Source organism: Poecilia latipinna, unplaced genomic scaffold (genome assembly GCF_001443285.1).
Source record: "Poecilia latipinna isolate Pla-1442-1.1 unplaced genomic scaffold, P_latipinna-1.0 Scaffold1308, whole genome shotgun sequence".
NCBI classification, from domain to species: Eukaryota; Metazoa; Chordata; class Actinopteri; order Cyprinodontiformes; family Poeciliidae; genus Poecilia; species Poecilia latipinna.
This window is the reverse complement of record NW_015113924.1, coordinates 1-15,615: the sequence shown is the minus strand read 5'-3', so window position 1 is coordinate 15,615 and position 15,615 is coordinate 1. Positions and strand designations below refer to the sequence as shown.

The following is a 15,615-nucleotide window of genomic DNA, read 5'->3' as shown; positions in this document are numbered from 1 at the left end:
CAATTTCACAATGTTTACCAAATGTGAGGCTACATTTTTAAAACATTATTTTTTAAAAAAAACGTATGGCTTAAACCATGTCTTTCTCAATGGATGCAATAATATTTTCTGACCTGTTACGGTTGTTTTTATTGTCATTAAACGTGTCCTCAACATATGGCGTACAGTGAAAAATAAATAATTGTTTTATAAAGTAAAAAAAATAAATCATAAGAGATAGAAAGAGAAAGAGAGAGAGAAAAATAACTAACTCCGAAGGGCAAAAGAAATCCGAAACGTTTCGTTGTTAACGTTGCTGCCATATTGTGAGTGGACTTTTGTGTTGAGAGACTTGCAAGACGGTTGTGTTCTCGTGATTTTTAAAACGGTGAACTTAATGGGTGTGTGTGTGTGTGTGTGTGTGTGTGTGTGTGTATATATATATATATATATATATATATATATATATATATATATATATATATATATATATATAAAACGCAAACTTAATTAAATGTAGTAGATTGCGACTGTGTTAATTTTGTTTCACACTGTTATTTTAAGGTCGTGCAGAAGTCTCTGTTATTTGTATTGAAATAAAAATCTTACTGATTAAAAATTACTCATCAAATTCACCTAACGTTTATCATTTTTGTTTTAAATCTCATGAACTCGGTTTCTTCCTTTCTCACGACGAACTTGCCACTCTCAATATGGCGGACATGCTTGACGTATCGTTTCTGCCAGGGCAACGAAGCCAATGCGGCGAAGGATTGTGCTATGAAGACCACGTGACAGAACACACACGGAAGTGACGCATGGTGCTCAAAAGAGTTAAGCAAAGCATCTGGGAACAAAACACCAGCTAGCTCAGTTTTTATTTAACAGCGGAGGACCGGAGCTGGGAGCAAACGCACGGTGGAAACGTTGACAGTAAGTTCCAGCTCGGGTTGTGTTGAAATGAGTCAGAGTTGAGAGTTGTGTGCAATGTTGGGACAGTCCGTCAGTGCAAGAGCACAGCTGTCTCGGTTGCCTGCCTTCCTCCTGTCCGGAGCAGCGCGGCCTGTTGACAAGTCCGTCCCGTCTGCGGGCTGTCCGGGGACTGTCCCGCGGCTCGGCGCGGTCACACGGGTGATCTGCAGGTCACACGGGACATCCGAGAAAAACATGCGAGGACCAGGCGCGCTGAGGTAGCCGCAGTTTGGGTGCCATTTAAAACCTGCGAGCTAAGCTAGCTTAATGATAACAAAGCGACGGGATGTTTCGGAATTCCTCCGCTGAGAGAGAGGTTGCCATCTTTTCTTATGCACAAGGAGAACACCTGACGTCTCATTTAGCAGAGCACACACAAAGTCCTTGGTGTTGCTAAGACCTTCAGGGAACGGGTTTTTAAAGAAAATCCGAACATTGTGCTTAAATAGACTTCATTTTTAAAGAAAATAATTATATTCCAATAAAGTGCCGCTGAAGTTAGGTCAAATAAGCAAATTTAATTACCGCCAATATGGCTAAAACTATTTTGTCTAATGTGGTTTTTATTTTAAAAGTGATACTTTTATTAAGAGATATTGACCGCATTGTTTTTTTTTTGTTTGTTTTTGTGCTGAACGCTTGCATAAACCAATGCACAACTTTCAACCTTGTTTTTACACAAATCTTGACTACAGTAATAATATTAAATGTAAGTTCTAATTATCAGGATTTCCTTCAAATTGATTTTTTTTTTGTAAAGTGATGTAATGGTGTTTCCAAACATCACCTCTAGAGGGCAGCATAACAAAATGTCGAAACTAGAACTGAGCGTTTAAAGTCACATGGAGGGGAAAAAAACCAATGTTCTGAAACATAAACATTTTATTAGGTTATTTAGCAAACAGTATGATGAAAGTGAGAGTCATGTTTGTAGGATGCATTTTATTTTTTTTATAATAAAAAAATATGTTCATATACAAAGTAGATTCATATACTTTGTATATGAATATATTGGAATTTAGTTTTAAAGGCACATACTTCATGTTTTAAAAAATGGGTAATGAATAGTGTGTTTTCCACTTTCCACTGGCTTGCCTAACTTGTATCTTAAATGGTTTTTGTTTTTATTTTTAATTTTTTCAACACAGCTACTATAAGTAGACAGACGCCATGAATCCTGTATACAGCCCTGCACCAGCAGGGGTCCCCTTCACCAACACAAAGGGTTTGAGCTATCCAGGTACTTTCTTCTGCAGCAACACATGAAAAAAAAAAAAAAAAAAGCAACACAGATTCATAAAGGTTCTCCAAATCAAATCTTTTTTTCCCCCGCCCCTTTGTTTGGTCACAGCAGCTGGATTCCCTGTCGGATACGCGACCGCTGCACCGGCATACAGTCCCAGTGTTTATGCAGGAGCAAACCCGGGCTTCCCCAACGGTGAGAACTGAACTGTCGCTTTGAACGTTTTTCTTTTGCCTTCCTTTATCATCGGTAAACCTGAATGGTTGTTACAATTATTGTGGCATTTTAAGTTATTGCTTAAAATAACTGAAATGTTACTGGAGTTGCAACAGTAGCATTTGACTTTTTACCAATGATTATGAATTAAAAGTTCCCAATCTCAAAATGAAACATTAATAACAAAAGAGATTATTCAGTCACATTTATTTAATAGGACTTGTAATAACTTCACTAACTGTGACTTCTTATTTTATTTGAAAAAAAAAAAAAAGAAGTTTCTAAATGTGGATATTTTCAATGCCAGTTAACTGTTTTAAAAATTTACAGTATGTGCAAGCAATAGCAGTTTGTCAGCGCATCCTTAAAAAGTGTTAAATTTATTCATCTTAAATTAAGGCCTTAAAATATCTTAAATTCATTTTAAAAAGGTAAGTTTGTCTTGGCAGGACTATTTCATTTCATATACTCCATGTATTTCTTTTTCTCACTGGATTTTTTTTTTTTTTTGTCAGGCAAAAGAGTCGCACTCAAACATCTTTGTTGCGTTCTGTGACTTGAGGCGGTCATAATGGTCTTTAAAAAAGTTTTCCAAGTTGGTGAAACCCTGAATAAAACAAAGTGTTTCCTCTTGCTAGGCTATGCCACTGGCACTGCTTTCAAAATGTCCTGCTCTCCCAACACGGGGACCGTCCCGCCATACTCCTCCTCTCCGAACCCGTATCCCACTGCCGTTTACCCTATGAGGAGCACCTATCCCCAACAGAGCCCTTACGCACAGGTCAGTGACCGGGAAAAGGTTTGGACTGTCATGTCTGACGGCGTGATCGTATTTTCCTAAAAATATTTTTGCTCCTCTTTGATCCAGGCGCTAATACCGTCACAACAGCAAGGCACCTATTACACGCAGCCGCTGTACGCTGCTCCGCCTCACGTCATCCATCACACGACGGTGGTCCAGCCCAACGGGATGCCTGCGGCCATGTACGCCCCGCCCATCCCTCCCTCTCGCCCTAACGGCGTAACCATGGGGATGGTAGCGGGCACAACCATGGCCATGTCAGCAGGTGAGCTTGGGCGGTTTCCAACACGTTAGCGGTGCGCTTCGGGACGAAACGAAACGTGTTTGTTTGTGTTTCTTTCTAGGAACTTTGTTGACAAGTCCATCACCAGCACCCGTTGCCCCCCACCAAGTTACGATGCCCACGTATCGGCCCCCCGGCACCCCCAGCTACAGTTATGTGCCCTCACAGTGGTGAAGAGACTGAAGCGTGAGTCCAGTGTATGACTGAATATCCAAAATCTCTCAATATTGCAGAAATATTCACGTCCCTTTAACTTTTTCACATTTTATCACATCACAAACGTCAAGAGTGTTAAAATTGATCAGTGCGAAAAGATTTTAATTTTAAGAAATAAATATGGAATGCGGACACAGCGGTTACTTTTTCAACAATTTGTTAAAGGGTTTTATCGATGCATTCTGGCATCCATAAAACATTGAGAACATTCATGATCCTAGTATGAAAATGAGTTTGTTTTTTATGTGTCAAAATGTGAAGAAAAATAAAGTAGTTCAAAGGGTGTGAATAGTTTTCGAGCGGCGCGCAGAAACCCGTCTTGACTCATGCCCGTTCTTCTCCCCGCAGGTCGCAAAGGCGTTAGATATGCATTCACACTCTACTCCAGTGTTTTTTGCTCTCGGCAGCGGCCTGCCCTCGCAGCGTCTGCAAACCACTTAGTCTTCTTCCAGCATAATGTGAATCTAAAGCCCAACTAACATAGATCAGAGCCTCGTTCCAACATGGAGGGGGCTTGGAAGGATAGGCCCATCTCCATGTATCCCTCCCCTTACCCCATCCCTCTTATATCAACAAGGCTGCATTCCCCCATCCCCCCCACTTTCCTTCCAGTCCCCGCCAGCATCAGCACCTCTGCAGCCTGGCCTCATATCTCACATCAAACTGCAAAAAAAAAAAAAAAAAAAAAAACCTCCAGGCGAACCTTTTGTGGACTGTCATGCAGGTTTTTATAGCTTAAACTCTGAAGTGGTAAAAAGGGAGTTCTATTTCTTTTTTTGTTTGTTTCCTTTTTTAATTATTATTATTATTTGGAGGATACCTATGACGTTGAATGCATGTGTGTGTGTGTATATAAATATATATATATAGATATATGAAGTAATGCTAGCTTGATCTACCTGCTGTGACAGATGCAAAGTCAATAAAAGGCACACGTCCAAAGGAACTAAAAAAAAAAAAAAAGTAATAATCTGCAATGCTGAATCACCAGTGACTGTCTCATAAATGTGAAAAAAAAAAAAGATTTTTCATGCAAAAACGTGCCTGCGTACTCCGACGCAGAGTCTTACCATTTCCACTGCTTTCGATATGTAACGCAAGGTTTTTATTGTTTCCTTAAATGACGCAGCGTCTTTACTTTACTTTTTTTTTTTTTTTTGTATTTTGGGGGGAGGGGAAAAAAGAGATGGGGAGTGTTTGAGTTCGTGCCTCTGACTGACAGCCATTCCGCAACTTAACCAGCCCGAGTGTTTCATTTCTTTTTCTTCTTCTTTTTCTGTGTTTTTAGGAAAACTTGCTTTCTAAAAAAAAAAAACAAAAATAGAAAAAAGACCAAAAGCAGTTTCGGCCTATTAGAGCTGCAGCGTCTTCGTTTTGGCCAGAAGTGTTCTTTAGCAAGGAACGGAGAGAAGTTGGGGGAATCGTTTGACGAGAACAAATGAATGGGAACGCCATTTTGTGTGTGTGCGTGTGTGTGTGTAGGCGTGGGCGTGTGTGCGCGCACGCGTAAAAGAAACGGTCTTAATGTTGAAAAATAAAAAATGTTCATAAAAAGCGGTGCCATACAAGTGCAACATGCTTTAAACGTTCACATCGAGCTAGTTTGTGTCCAGGTAGCGCTGACGCACTACAGCATTAAATCACTGCTAACTGTGGCTATGTTAGGAAAACATCATATTGTTCAAGTCCAGTTGTGAATAGCACTACTGAATGAAGGCACTAAGTGAAAACAGTTGAAGATGTTTTTTTTTCTTTGATTTACCCTTCGACATGGCTCGCTGTCTTACCTCAAACTAAACCCACCAGTATCACTCGTTTCAGAAATGCTTTTTCTATGTTGCCTCGGTCACCTCAGTTAAATAATCTGTTTTGTAAATGTTATTTTTGTGATTTTGGTTCATGTTTTGTACTCTAAAAATAAAAACCAACTATAAGGGAAAACCTCTGTGTCTCTCTCTTTTTTTTTTTTCAAATACTTTCCACTGAAAAAATAATGACTTTACACTTACGTAACTCATTTTCAGGTATAAGTAGTTCCATTGAATATAATAAATGAGCCTATAAAAACAATTTTATTTTCTCTTTGCAAGTAGCACCTGCCTAAAAATACAGGATATGCAATTGTTGCTAGTAATTTTCTTTTTGGCTTCGTCTTTTAAAATATCTTTTTTTGTAAATATGTTTCTAATTAACATATCATTTCCTTCTACTTCCGAATTAACTATATATTCTTCTATTTTATAACGCCTTGAGAATATATGTGGAAGTTTTTCGTTGCAATGTGACAAAATGTTTCGGCAAGTCACCTTATGAGGGTGAAAGAGTTTGCCTTGAACAGTAGAGGGCGCCAGAACCACAGACGCTCAGCCGCCAGAAGAAGACTTCCCATGATGCAACTCGGCGCGCTAACTTCAAGGTAGAGAGACATGTTTGTTTTCAGTTCAGCGCAGATATTTGCCTCTTTGCTGTAGCTGTGTCTCAAACCTGTTGGTGTAAATACTATTCGTGTCTTTCCTTCGAGCTAAATGAGCCGCAACGAATTTGTAGTATTTTAGTAGCTGAAGCTGTCTTTGAAAATTCGCAGCTGCGTTTATTAAATAGTCAGAGTCTAGCCTACATTTAAATGAATAAAAAAATAACTTGCTGACGGGTCAACCGAGGATGAGCAGTCCAGGAGACCGCAGCGGCTGCTCCGTCAGTCCCGCTGACCTCTTTGAGGACGTTTGGAGGCAGCTAAAAGAGTGCCACCAGAACACGGTACAAGGTAACACACCCCGCCGAGATTAAATACAAGTAACTTAAAACTGTGTTTTAGACATTCACGTTCAGCATTTTTCATCTTCTAGAATATGAGTCGAAAGTGAGTAAGCTGAAAAAGGACCGCTGTCTGTGAGTATGTTGCACCATTTGCTAACTGCACTGATCACCCGCAGGCCAGCTGAGGTTAACTTTGTTTCGTTGCAGAGACGCTCAGAAGCTGGAGGTGTTTTATAATCGCAACCAGCAGCTCAAGGAACAAAACAAAAGCCTCCAGGACTCCATCGGCCTGCTGGAAGACAGGTAACCTCCTCACAGACTCACACTTCTGATTTGCCCAGGGAACTTTTAGGGTAAACAGAATGGTGGATCTTGTTGCATTGCAGACAAGAGAACAAAATTAGGATAGCTTTAAAAATAAAATAAAAGCATGCTTTGTAGGTTCAAGTTACATTTATTTCCAATGCACATATAGAAGCTAAAAGTCCAAATAGCTCCAAATTAAGATGTGGGTAATGACTACTAATGCATTTTCAAACCAATGGGAAGATTTGGATTATGCCTCCATAATTGTTGCATCTGTCTAAGCGGACAGTTGACAGGCTACATCACATTTGAAGTGTCACAATTGTGCTGTAAGACATCTAGCAAACTGAGAAGAACATTTCCTGTTTCCAGGCTCCGTGTCGCAGAGTGTGATCGATGCGCTGCCTTGGAGGAGAAGCTGAAAAGCAGTCAGGATCAGAATATGGTTGTCATCACTAAACTAAGTACTTTTTTTTTTTTCTATACTAAGAGGCACTTTCAACCAGGAGAAAACGTTTGGGAACCACTGATCTAAAGTATAAAAGCTGCAGTAACCCTAACCCCATAAATATTTTTTTTTACACATTTTGAAACCTGTCACCATATAGTGACAGACTGGTATCAGATGGATAATTGAAAAAAATTTAGCTCCTCTGTCTTTCCTCAGTGCAACCAATCAGAGTCAAGAGGCGGGTCTTTGCGCTGTCAATCACTCATCAGTGTGGCTGGTCATCCCCATCCCCACGTGCTCTGATTGTTTTAAATACATTTAGACTAATTGATGTACAATGAGAGAAACCATCCGATCACGCAGCCAAAGATGTTTTAAAAGGTTTATAAAAAAAAAGCTAATAAAAGTATTAAGAAGTTTAGTTATTGATTAATCTATTGCTTATTCTACTTACCAAAGCCTGAAGAACCATGTGTGTTTTGAACCTTTGTCACTCTGACCATCACTGGGCATAATGATCTTACATTCTGGGATGTATTTAAGAGTTTTTTTAAAAAATTTTTTATACCTTCCAGAAAATGAGAATAAAAACCTGGAAGATGAAAACAGAAATCTTCAAGCTGAACTGCAAAAGATGAAGATGCGTCAGTAAGTCTGCTAGCTTAAATAAATGCAGCATGAAATTTAGTTTTCTTTCATTTAAAGTCAAATCATTTATTGTTAAAGTTTCACTTCTGGTGTTGAAAAGACAAAAACAAAACATTTCTAGCTATTCTCTGGTAATGTTAGTGACTTTTTCAGGTTCTGGTGTCAGACAGGAAGGTAGAGGAAGGTTTCACTTCCCCTTTCATCAGCAGATGTTGTTTTTGCATCAGTGCGGACCTGGAGGAGACGTCGGAGCGGGACGAGGGCGTCATCCCGGACTCGCCGATCCTGACCAGCTCACTGCCAGCGGCGAGCAGACTGAGGAAACGTAAACACCCCGACAAGAGCAGACGTGTTCGTTACGCAGAGACGCCGCTGCTGCAGAAGAATAACTCCCTCTTTAATGGTCGGCCCCATCTTGAGGCACCAACAATCAGCTCTCATGGTGATAAAATATATCTTTATCTGTTTTTTTATTCTCATTAAAGAGTTGAAGAAAGAGGCTGATGGAGGTGCAAAGAATTCTGGGAGAGAAGTGCTTGTGCCAAACACCTGTGAACTGGACACATCCCAGAGCTCAAGTATAACCACACCTACTGGTTTTTACAGCTTAATGACACCAGAAAGAGGGAAAAAATACATAAAGAAATCGCATATTTACCAAGTACAATACTCGTACTATTGTTTGTAGAATTTCAGATTAAGATTCTGTAAAGTTTGGTGGTCTTTTTCTTTTTTTTTTTAAGTCGTACTGTGGACTTTTATTTTGAAATTTCTATTATTTCAGATGACATGAAAGAAGAAACTGAGGAGGTAGTTGCAGAAACGTGCGCTTTAGAGGTGCTTGACTGTCGCCATCTTGTAAGTACAGCTCTGTGTGATTAACATACAGCGCCCAACACATGCAACAAAAATATATTCATATTTTATTGCATTAGTGATGGATCTAGTGAAATATTTCTACATTATGGAACAAATTGCTTTAAGCAAGTCAGAAGTGCTATATTTATTTCAACTCTTAATTTCTACAAAATAAAAGTCCCTCCATGTTTTTTAAATTTGTACTTGTAGGTTGATTAGANGCCCCTTTGTTTGGTCACAGCAGCTGGATTCCCTGTCGGATACGCGACCGCTGCACCGGCATACAGTCCCAGTGTTTATGCAGGAGCAAACCCGGGCTTCCCCAACGGTGAGAACTGAACTGTCGCTTTGAACGTTTTTCTTTTGCCTTCCTTTATCATCGGTAAACCTGAATGGTTGTTACAATTATTGTGGCATTTTAAGTTATTGCTTAAAATAACTGAAATGTTACTGGAGTTGCAACAGTAGCATTTGACTTTTTACCAATGATTATGAATTAAAAGTTCCCAATCTCAAAATGAAACATTAATAACAAAAGAGATTATTCAGTCACATTTATTTAATAGGACTTGTAATAACTTCACTAACTGTGACTTCTTATTTTATTTGAAAAAAAAAAAAAAGAAGTTTCTAAATGTGGATATTTTCAATGCCAGTTAACTGTTTTAAAAATTTACAGTATGTGCAAGCAATAGCAGTTTGTCAGCGCATCCTTAAAAAGTGTTAAATTTATTCATCTTAAATTAAGGCCTTAAAATATCTTAAATTCATTTTAAAAAGGTAAGTTTGTCTTGGCAGGACTATTTCATTTCATATACTCCATGTATTTCTTTTTCTCACTGGATTTTTTTTTTTTTTGTCAGGCAAAAGAGTCGCACTCAAACATCTTTGTTGCGTTCTGTGACTTGAGGCGGTCATAATGGTCTTTAAAAAAGTTTTCCAAGTTGGTGAAACCCTGAATAAAACAAAGTGTTTCCTCTTGCTAGGCTATGCCACTGGCACTGCTTTCAAAATGTCCTGCTCTCCCAACACGGGGACCGTCCCGCCATACTCCTCCTCTCCGAACCCGTATCCCACTGCCGTTTACCCTATGAGGAGCACCTATCCCCAACAGAGCCCTTACGCACAGGTCAGTGACCGGGAAAAGGTTTGGACTGTCATGTCTGACGGCGTGATCGTATTTTCCTAAAAATATTTTTGCTCCTCTTTGATCCAGGCGCTAATACCGTCACAACAGCAAGGCACCTATTACACGCAGCCGCTGTACGCTGCTCCGCCTCACGTCATCCATCACACGACGGTGGTCCAGCCCAACGGGATGCCTGCGGCCATGTACGCCCCGCCCATCCCTCCCTCTCGCCCTAACGGCGTAACCATGGGGATGGTAGCGGGCACAACCATGGCCATGTCAGCAGGTGAGCTTGGGCGGTTTCCAACACGTTAGCGGTGCGCTTCGGGACGAAACGAAACGTGTTTGTTTGTGTTTCTTTCTAGGAACTTTGTTGACAAGTCCATCACCAGCACCCGTTGCCCCCCACCAAGTTACGATGCCCACGTATCGGCCCCCCGGCACCCCCAGCTACAGTTATGTGCCCTCACAGTGGTGAAGAGACTGAAGCGTGAGTCCAGTGTATGACTGAATATCCAAAATCTCTCAATATTGCAGAAATATTCACGTCCCTTTAACTTTTTCACATTTTATCACATCACAAACGTCAAGAGTGTTAAAATTGATCAGTGCGAAAAGATTTTAATTTTAAGAAATAAATATGGAATGCGGACACAGCGGTTACTTTTTCAACAATTTGTTAAAGGGTTTTATCGATGCATTCTGGCATCCATAAAACATTGAGAACATTCATGATCCTAGTATGAAAATGAGTTTGTTTTTTATGTGTCAAAATGTGAAGAAAAATAAAGTAGTTCAAAGGGTGTGAATAGTTTTCGAGCGGCGCGCAGAAACCCGTCTTGACTCATGCCCGTTCTTCTCCCCGCAGGTCGCAAAGGCGTTAGATATGCATTCACACTCTACTCCAGTGTTTTTTGCTCTCGGCAGCGGCCTGCCCTCGCAGCGTCTGCAAACCACTTAGTCTTCTTCCAGCATAATGTGAATCTAAAGCCCAACTAACATAGATCAGAGCCTCGTTCCAACATGGAGGGGGCTTGGAAGGATAGGCCCATCTCCATGTATCCCTCCCCTTACCCCATCCCTCTTATATCAACAAGGCTGCATTCCCCCATCCCCCCCACTTTCCTTCCAGTCCCCGCCAGCATCAGCACCTCTGCAGCCTGGCCTCATATCTCACATCAAACTGCAAAAAAAAAAAAAAAAAAAACCTCCAGGCGAACCTTTTGTGGACTGTCATGCAGGTTTTTATAGCTTAAACTCTGAAGTGGTAAAAAGGGAGTTCTATTTCTTTTTTTGTTTGTTTCCTTTTTTAATTATTATTATTATTTGGAGGATACCTATGACGTTGAATGCATGTGTGTGTGTGTATATAAATATATATATATAGATATATGAAGTAATGCTAGCTTGATCTACCTGCTGTGACAGATGCAAAGTCAATAAAAGGCACACGTCCAAAGGAACTAAAAAAAAAAAAAAAGTAATAATCTGCAATGCTGAATCACCAGTGACTGTCTCATAAATGTGAAAAAAAAAAAAGATTTTTCATGCAAAAACGTGCCTGCGTACTCCGACGCAGAGTCTTACCATTTCCACTGCTTTCGATATGTAACGCAAGGTTTTTATTGTTTCCTTAAATGACGCAGCGTCTTTACTTTACTTTTTTTTTTTTTTTGTATTTTGGGGGGAGGGGAAAAAAGAGATGGGGAGTGTTTGAGTTCGTGCCTCTGACTGACAGCCATTCCGCAACTTAACCAGCCCGAGTGTTTCATTTCTTTTTCTTCTTCTTTTTCTGTGTTTTTAGGAAAACTTGCTTTCTAAAAAAAAAAAACAAAAATAGAAAAAAGACCAAAAGCAGTTTCGGCCTATTAGAGCTGCAGCGTCTTCGTTTTGGCCAGAAGTGTTCTTTAGCAAGGAACGGAGAGAAGTTGGGGGAATCGTTTGACGAGAACAAATGAATGGGAACGCCATTTTGTGTGTGTGCGTGTGTGTGTGTAGGCGTGGGCGTGTGTGCGCGCACGCGTAAAAGAAACGGTCTTAATGTTGAAAAATAAAAAATGTTCATAAAAAGCGGTGCCATACAAGTGCAACATGCTTTAAACGTTCACATCGAGCTAGTTTGTGTCCAGGTAGCTCTGACGCACTACAGCATTAAATCACTGCTAACTGTGGCTATGTTAGGAAAACATCATATTGTTCAAGTCCAGTTGTGAATAGCACTACTGAATGAAGGCACTAAGTGAAAACAGTTGAAGATGTTTTTTTTTCTTTGATTTACCCTTCGACATGGCTCGCTGTCTTACCTCAAACTAAACCCACCAGTATCACTCGTTTCAGAAATGCTTTTTCTATGTTGCCTCGGTCACCTCAGTTAAATAATCTGTTTTGTAAATGTTATTTTTGTGATTTTGGTTCATGTTTTGTACTCTAAAAATAAAAACCAACTATAAGGGAAAACCTCTGTGTCTCTCTCTTTTTTTTTTTCAAATACTTTCCACTGAATAAATAATGACTTTACACTTACGTAACTCATTTTCAGGTATAAGTAGTTCCATTGAATATAATAAATGAGCCTATAAAAACAATTTTATTTTCTCTTTGCAAGTAGCACCTGCCTAAAAATACAGGATATGCAATTGTTGCTAGTAATTTTCTTTTTGGCTTCGTCTTTTAAAATATCTTTTTTTGTAAATATGTTTCTAATTAACATATCATTTCCTTCTACTTCCGAATTAACTATATATTCTTCTATTTTATAACGCCTTGAGAATATATGTGGAAGTTTTTCGTTGCAATGTGACAAAATGTTTCGGCAAGTCACCTTATGAGGGTGAAAGAGTTTGCCTTGAACAGTAGAGGGCGCCAGAACCACAGACGCTCAGCCGCCAGAAGAAGACTTCCCATGATGCAACTCGGCGCGCTAACTTCAAGGTAGAGAGACATGTTTGTTTTCAGTTCAGCGCAGATATTTGCCTCTTTGCTGTAGCTGTGTCTCAAACCTGTTGGTGTAAATACTATTCGTGTCTTTCCTTCGAGCTAAATGAGCCGCAACGAATTTGTAGTATTTTAGTAGCTGAAGCTGTCTTTGAAAATTCGCAGCTGCGTTTATTAAATAGTCAGAGTCTAGCCTACATTTAAATGAATAAAAAAATAACTTGCTGACGGGTCAACCGAGGATGAGCAGTCCAGGAGACCGCAGCGGCTGCTCCGTCAGTCCCGCTGACCTCTTTGAGGACGTTTGGAGGCAGCTAAAAGAGTGCCACCAGAACACGGTACAAGGTAACACACCCCGCCGAGATTAAATACAAGTAACTTAAAACTGTGTTTTAGACATTCACGTTCAGCATTTTTCATCTTCTAGAATATGAGTCGAAAGTGAGTAAGCTGAAAAAGGACCGCTGTCTGTGAGTATGTTGCACCATTTGCTAACTGCACTGATCACCCGCAGGCCAGCTGAGGTTAACTTTGTTTCGTTGCAGAGACGCTCAGAAGCTGGAGGTGTTTTATAATCGCAACCAGCAGCTCAAGGAACAAAACAAAAGCCTCCAGGACTCCATCGGCCTGCTGGAAGACAGGTAACCTCCTCACAGACTCACACTTCTGATTTGCCCAGGGAACTTTTAGGGTAAACAGAATGGTGGATCTTGTTGCATTGCAGACAAGAGAACAAAATTAGGATAGCTTTAAAAATAAAATAAAAGCATGCTTTGTAGGTTCAAGTTACATTTATTTCCAATGCACATATAGAAGCTAAAAGTCCAAATAGCTCCAAATTAAGATGTGGGTAATGACTACTAATGCATTTTCAAACCAATGGGAAGATTTGGATTATGCCTCCATAATTGTTGCATCTGTCTAAGCGGACAGTTGACAGGCTACATCACATTTGAAGTGTCACAATTGTGCTGTAAGACATCTAGCAAACTGAGAAGAACATTTCCTGTTTCCAGGCTCCGTGTCGCAGAGTGTGATCGATGCGCTGCCTTGGAGGAGAAGCTGAAAAGCAGTCAGGATCAGAATATGGTTGTCATCACTAAACTAAGTAATTTTTTTTTTTTCTATACTAAGAGGCACTTTCAACCAGGAGAAAACGTTTGGGAACCACTGATCTAAAGTATAAAAGCTGCAGTAACCCTAACCCCATAAATATTTTTTTTTACACATTTTGAAACCTGTCACCATATAGTGACAGACTGGTATCAGATGGATAATTGAAAAAAATTTAGCTCCTCTGTCTTTCCTCAGTGCAACCAATCAGAGTCAAGAGGCGGGTCTTTGCGCTGTCAATCACTCATCAGTGTGGCTGGTCATCCCCATCCCCACGTGCTCTGATTGTTTTAAATACATTTAGACTAATTGATGTACAATGAGAGAAACCATCCGATCACGCAGCCAAAGATGTTTTAAAAGGTTTATAAAAAAAAAGCTAATAAAAGTATTAAGAAGTTTAGTTATTGATTAATCTATTGCTTATTCTACTTACCAAAGCCTGAAGAACCATGTGTGTTTTGAACCTTTGTCACTCTGACCATCACTGGGCATAATGATCTTACATTCTGGGATGTATTTAAGAGTTTTTTTAAAAAATTTTTTATACCTTCCAGAAAATGAGAATAAAAACCTGGAAGATGAAAACAGAAATCTTCAAGCTGAACTGCAAAAGATGAAGATGCGTCAGTAAGTCTGCTAGCTTAAATAAATGCAGCATGAAATTTAGTTTTCTTTCATTTAAAGTCAAATCATTTATTGTTAAAGTTTCACTTCTGGTGTTGAAAAGACAAAAACAAAACATTTCTAGCTATTCTCTGGTAATGTTAGTGACTTTTTCAGGTTCTGGTGTCAGACAGGAAGGTAGAGGAAGGTTTCACTTCCCCTTTCATCAGCAGATGTTGTTTTTGCATCAGTGCGGACCTGGAGGAGACGTCGGAGCGGGACGAGGGCGTCATCCCGGACTCGCCGATCCTGACCAGCTCACTGCCAGCGGCGAGCAGACTGAGGAAACGTAAACACCCCGACAAGAGCAGACGTGTTCGTTACGCAGAGACGCCGCTGCTGCAGAAGAATAACTCCCTCTTTAATGGTCGGCCCCATCTTGAGGCACCAACAATCAGCTCTCATGGTGATAAAATATATCTTTATCTGTTTTTTTATTCTCATTAAAGAGTTGAAGAAAGAGGCTGATGGAGGTGCAAAGAATTCTGGGAGAGAAGTGCTTGTGCCAAACACCTGTGAACTGGACACATCCCAGAGCTCAAGTATAACCACACCTACTGGTTTTTACAGCTTAATGACACCAGAAAGAGGGAAAAAATACATAAAGAAATCGCATATTTACCAAGTACAATACTCGTACTATTGTTTGTAGAATTTCAGATTAAGATTCTGTAAAGTTTGGTGGTCTTTTTCTTTTTTTTTTTAAGTCGTACTGTGGACTTTTATTTTGAAATTTCTATTATTTCAGATGACATGAAAGAAGAAACTGAGGAGGTAGTTGCAGAAACGTGCGCTTTAGAGGTGCTTGACTGTCGCCATCTTGTAAGTACAGCTCTGTGTGATTAACATACAGCGCCCAACACATGCAACAAAAATATATTCATATTTTATTGCATTAGTGATGGATCTAGTGAAATATTTCTACATTATGGAACAAATTGCTTTAAGCAAGTCAGAAGTGCTATATTTATTTCAACTCTTAATTTCTACAAAATAAAAGTCCCTCCATGTTTTTTAAATTTGTACTTGTAGGTTGATTAGA

The 15,615-nt window shown here is 39.8% G+C and overlaps 4 protein-coding genes across 9 annotated transcripts; all 4 read left to right on the top strand.

Annotated features, from left to right (window-relative positions):
- The first annotated feature begins 766 nt into the window (after window positions 1-766).
- On the top strand, window positions 767-4,733 carry fam168b (family with sequence similarity 168 member B). Of its 2 annotated transcripts, none has more exons than XM_015055306.1 (7): window positions 767-912; window positions 2,100-2,191; window positions 2,306-2,389; window positions 3,049-3,191; window positions 3,279-3,477; window positions 3,557-3,681; window positions 4,060-4,733. In XM_015055306.1, the coding sequence occupies exons 2-6, from the start codon at window positions 2,122-2,124 to the stop codon at window positions 3,667-3,669; spliced, it is 609 nt and encodes a 202-aa protein (XP_014910792.1). In that variant the 5' UTR covers window positions 767-912; window positions 2,100-2,121; the 3' UTR covers window positions 3,670-3,681; window positions 4,060-4,733. The 2 variants fall into 2 exon arrangements, with proteins under 2 accessions (XP_014910792.1, XP_014910791.1); XM_015055305.1 differs by having other exon boundaries at window positions 769-912; window positions 2,303-2,389.
- Window positions 4,734-6,048: 1,315 nt separating this feature from the next.
- Window positions 6,049-8,770, top strand: LOC106961512 (DNA endonuclease RBBP8-like). Of its 3 annotated transcripts, none has more exons than XM_015055288.1 (8): window positions 6,049-6,475; window positions 6,558-6,600; window positions 6,676-6,771; window positions 7,147-7,238; window positions 7,801-7,873; window positions 8,083-8,276; window positions 8,359-8,451; window positions 8,658-8,770. In XM_015055288.1, the coding sequence occupies exons 1-8, from the start codon at window positions 6,373-6,375 to the stop codon at window positions 8,753-8,755; spliced, it is 792 nt and encodes a 263-aa protein (XP_014910774.1). In that variant the 5' UTR covers window positions 6,049-6,372; the 3' UTR covers window positions 8,756-8,770. The 3 variants fall into 3 exon arrangements, with proteins under 3 accessions (XP_014910774.1, XP_014910773.1, XP_014910775.1); XM_015055287.1 differs by having other exon boundaries at window positions 6,050-6,475; window positions 8,080-8,276; XM_015055289.1 differs by having other exon boundaries at window positions 6,051-6,475; window positions 8,101-8,276.
- Window positions 8,771-8,810: 40 nt separating this feature from the next.
- LOC106961513 (myelin-associated neurite-outgrowth inhibitor-like) lies at window positions 8,811-11,138 on the top strand. The gene is made up of 6 exons (XM_015055291.1): window positions 8,811-8,819; window positions 8,951-9,059; window positions 9,718-9,860; window positions 9,948-10,146; window positions 10,226-10,350; window positions 10,729-11,138. Exons 1-5 carry the CDS (start codon window positions 8,811-8,813, stop codon window positions 10,336-10,338), a joined length of 573 nt encoding a protein of 190 aa, XP_014910777.1. The 3' UTR covers window positions 10,339-10,350; window positions 10,729-11,138.
- Window positions 11,139-12,715: 1,577 nt separating this feature from the next.
- Window positions 12,716-15,434, top strand: LOC106961511 (DNA endonuclease RBBP8-like). 3 transcript variants are annotated; one of them, XM_015055285.1, is made up of 8 exons: window positions 12,716-13,139; window positions 13,222-13,264; window positions 13,340-13,435; window positions 13,811-13,902; window positions 14,465-14,537; window positions 14,747-14,940; window positions 15,023-15,115; window positions 15,322-15,434. In XM_015055285.1, exons 1-8 carry the CDS (start codon window positions 13,037-13,039, stop codon window positions 15,417-15,419), a joined length of 792 nt encoding a protein of 263 aa, XP_014910771.1. In that variant the 5' UTR covers window positions 12,716-13,036; the 3' UTR covers window positions 15,420-15,434. The 3 variants fall into 3 exon arrangements, with proteins under 3 accessions (XP_014910771.1, XP_014910770.1, XP_014910772.1); XM_015055284.1 differs by having other exon boundaries at window positions 14,744-14,940; XM_015055286.1 differs by having other exon boundaries at window positions 12,717-13,139; window positions 14,765-14,940.
- The last annotated feature ends 181 nt before the right edge of the window (window positions 15,435-15,615 follow it).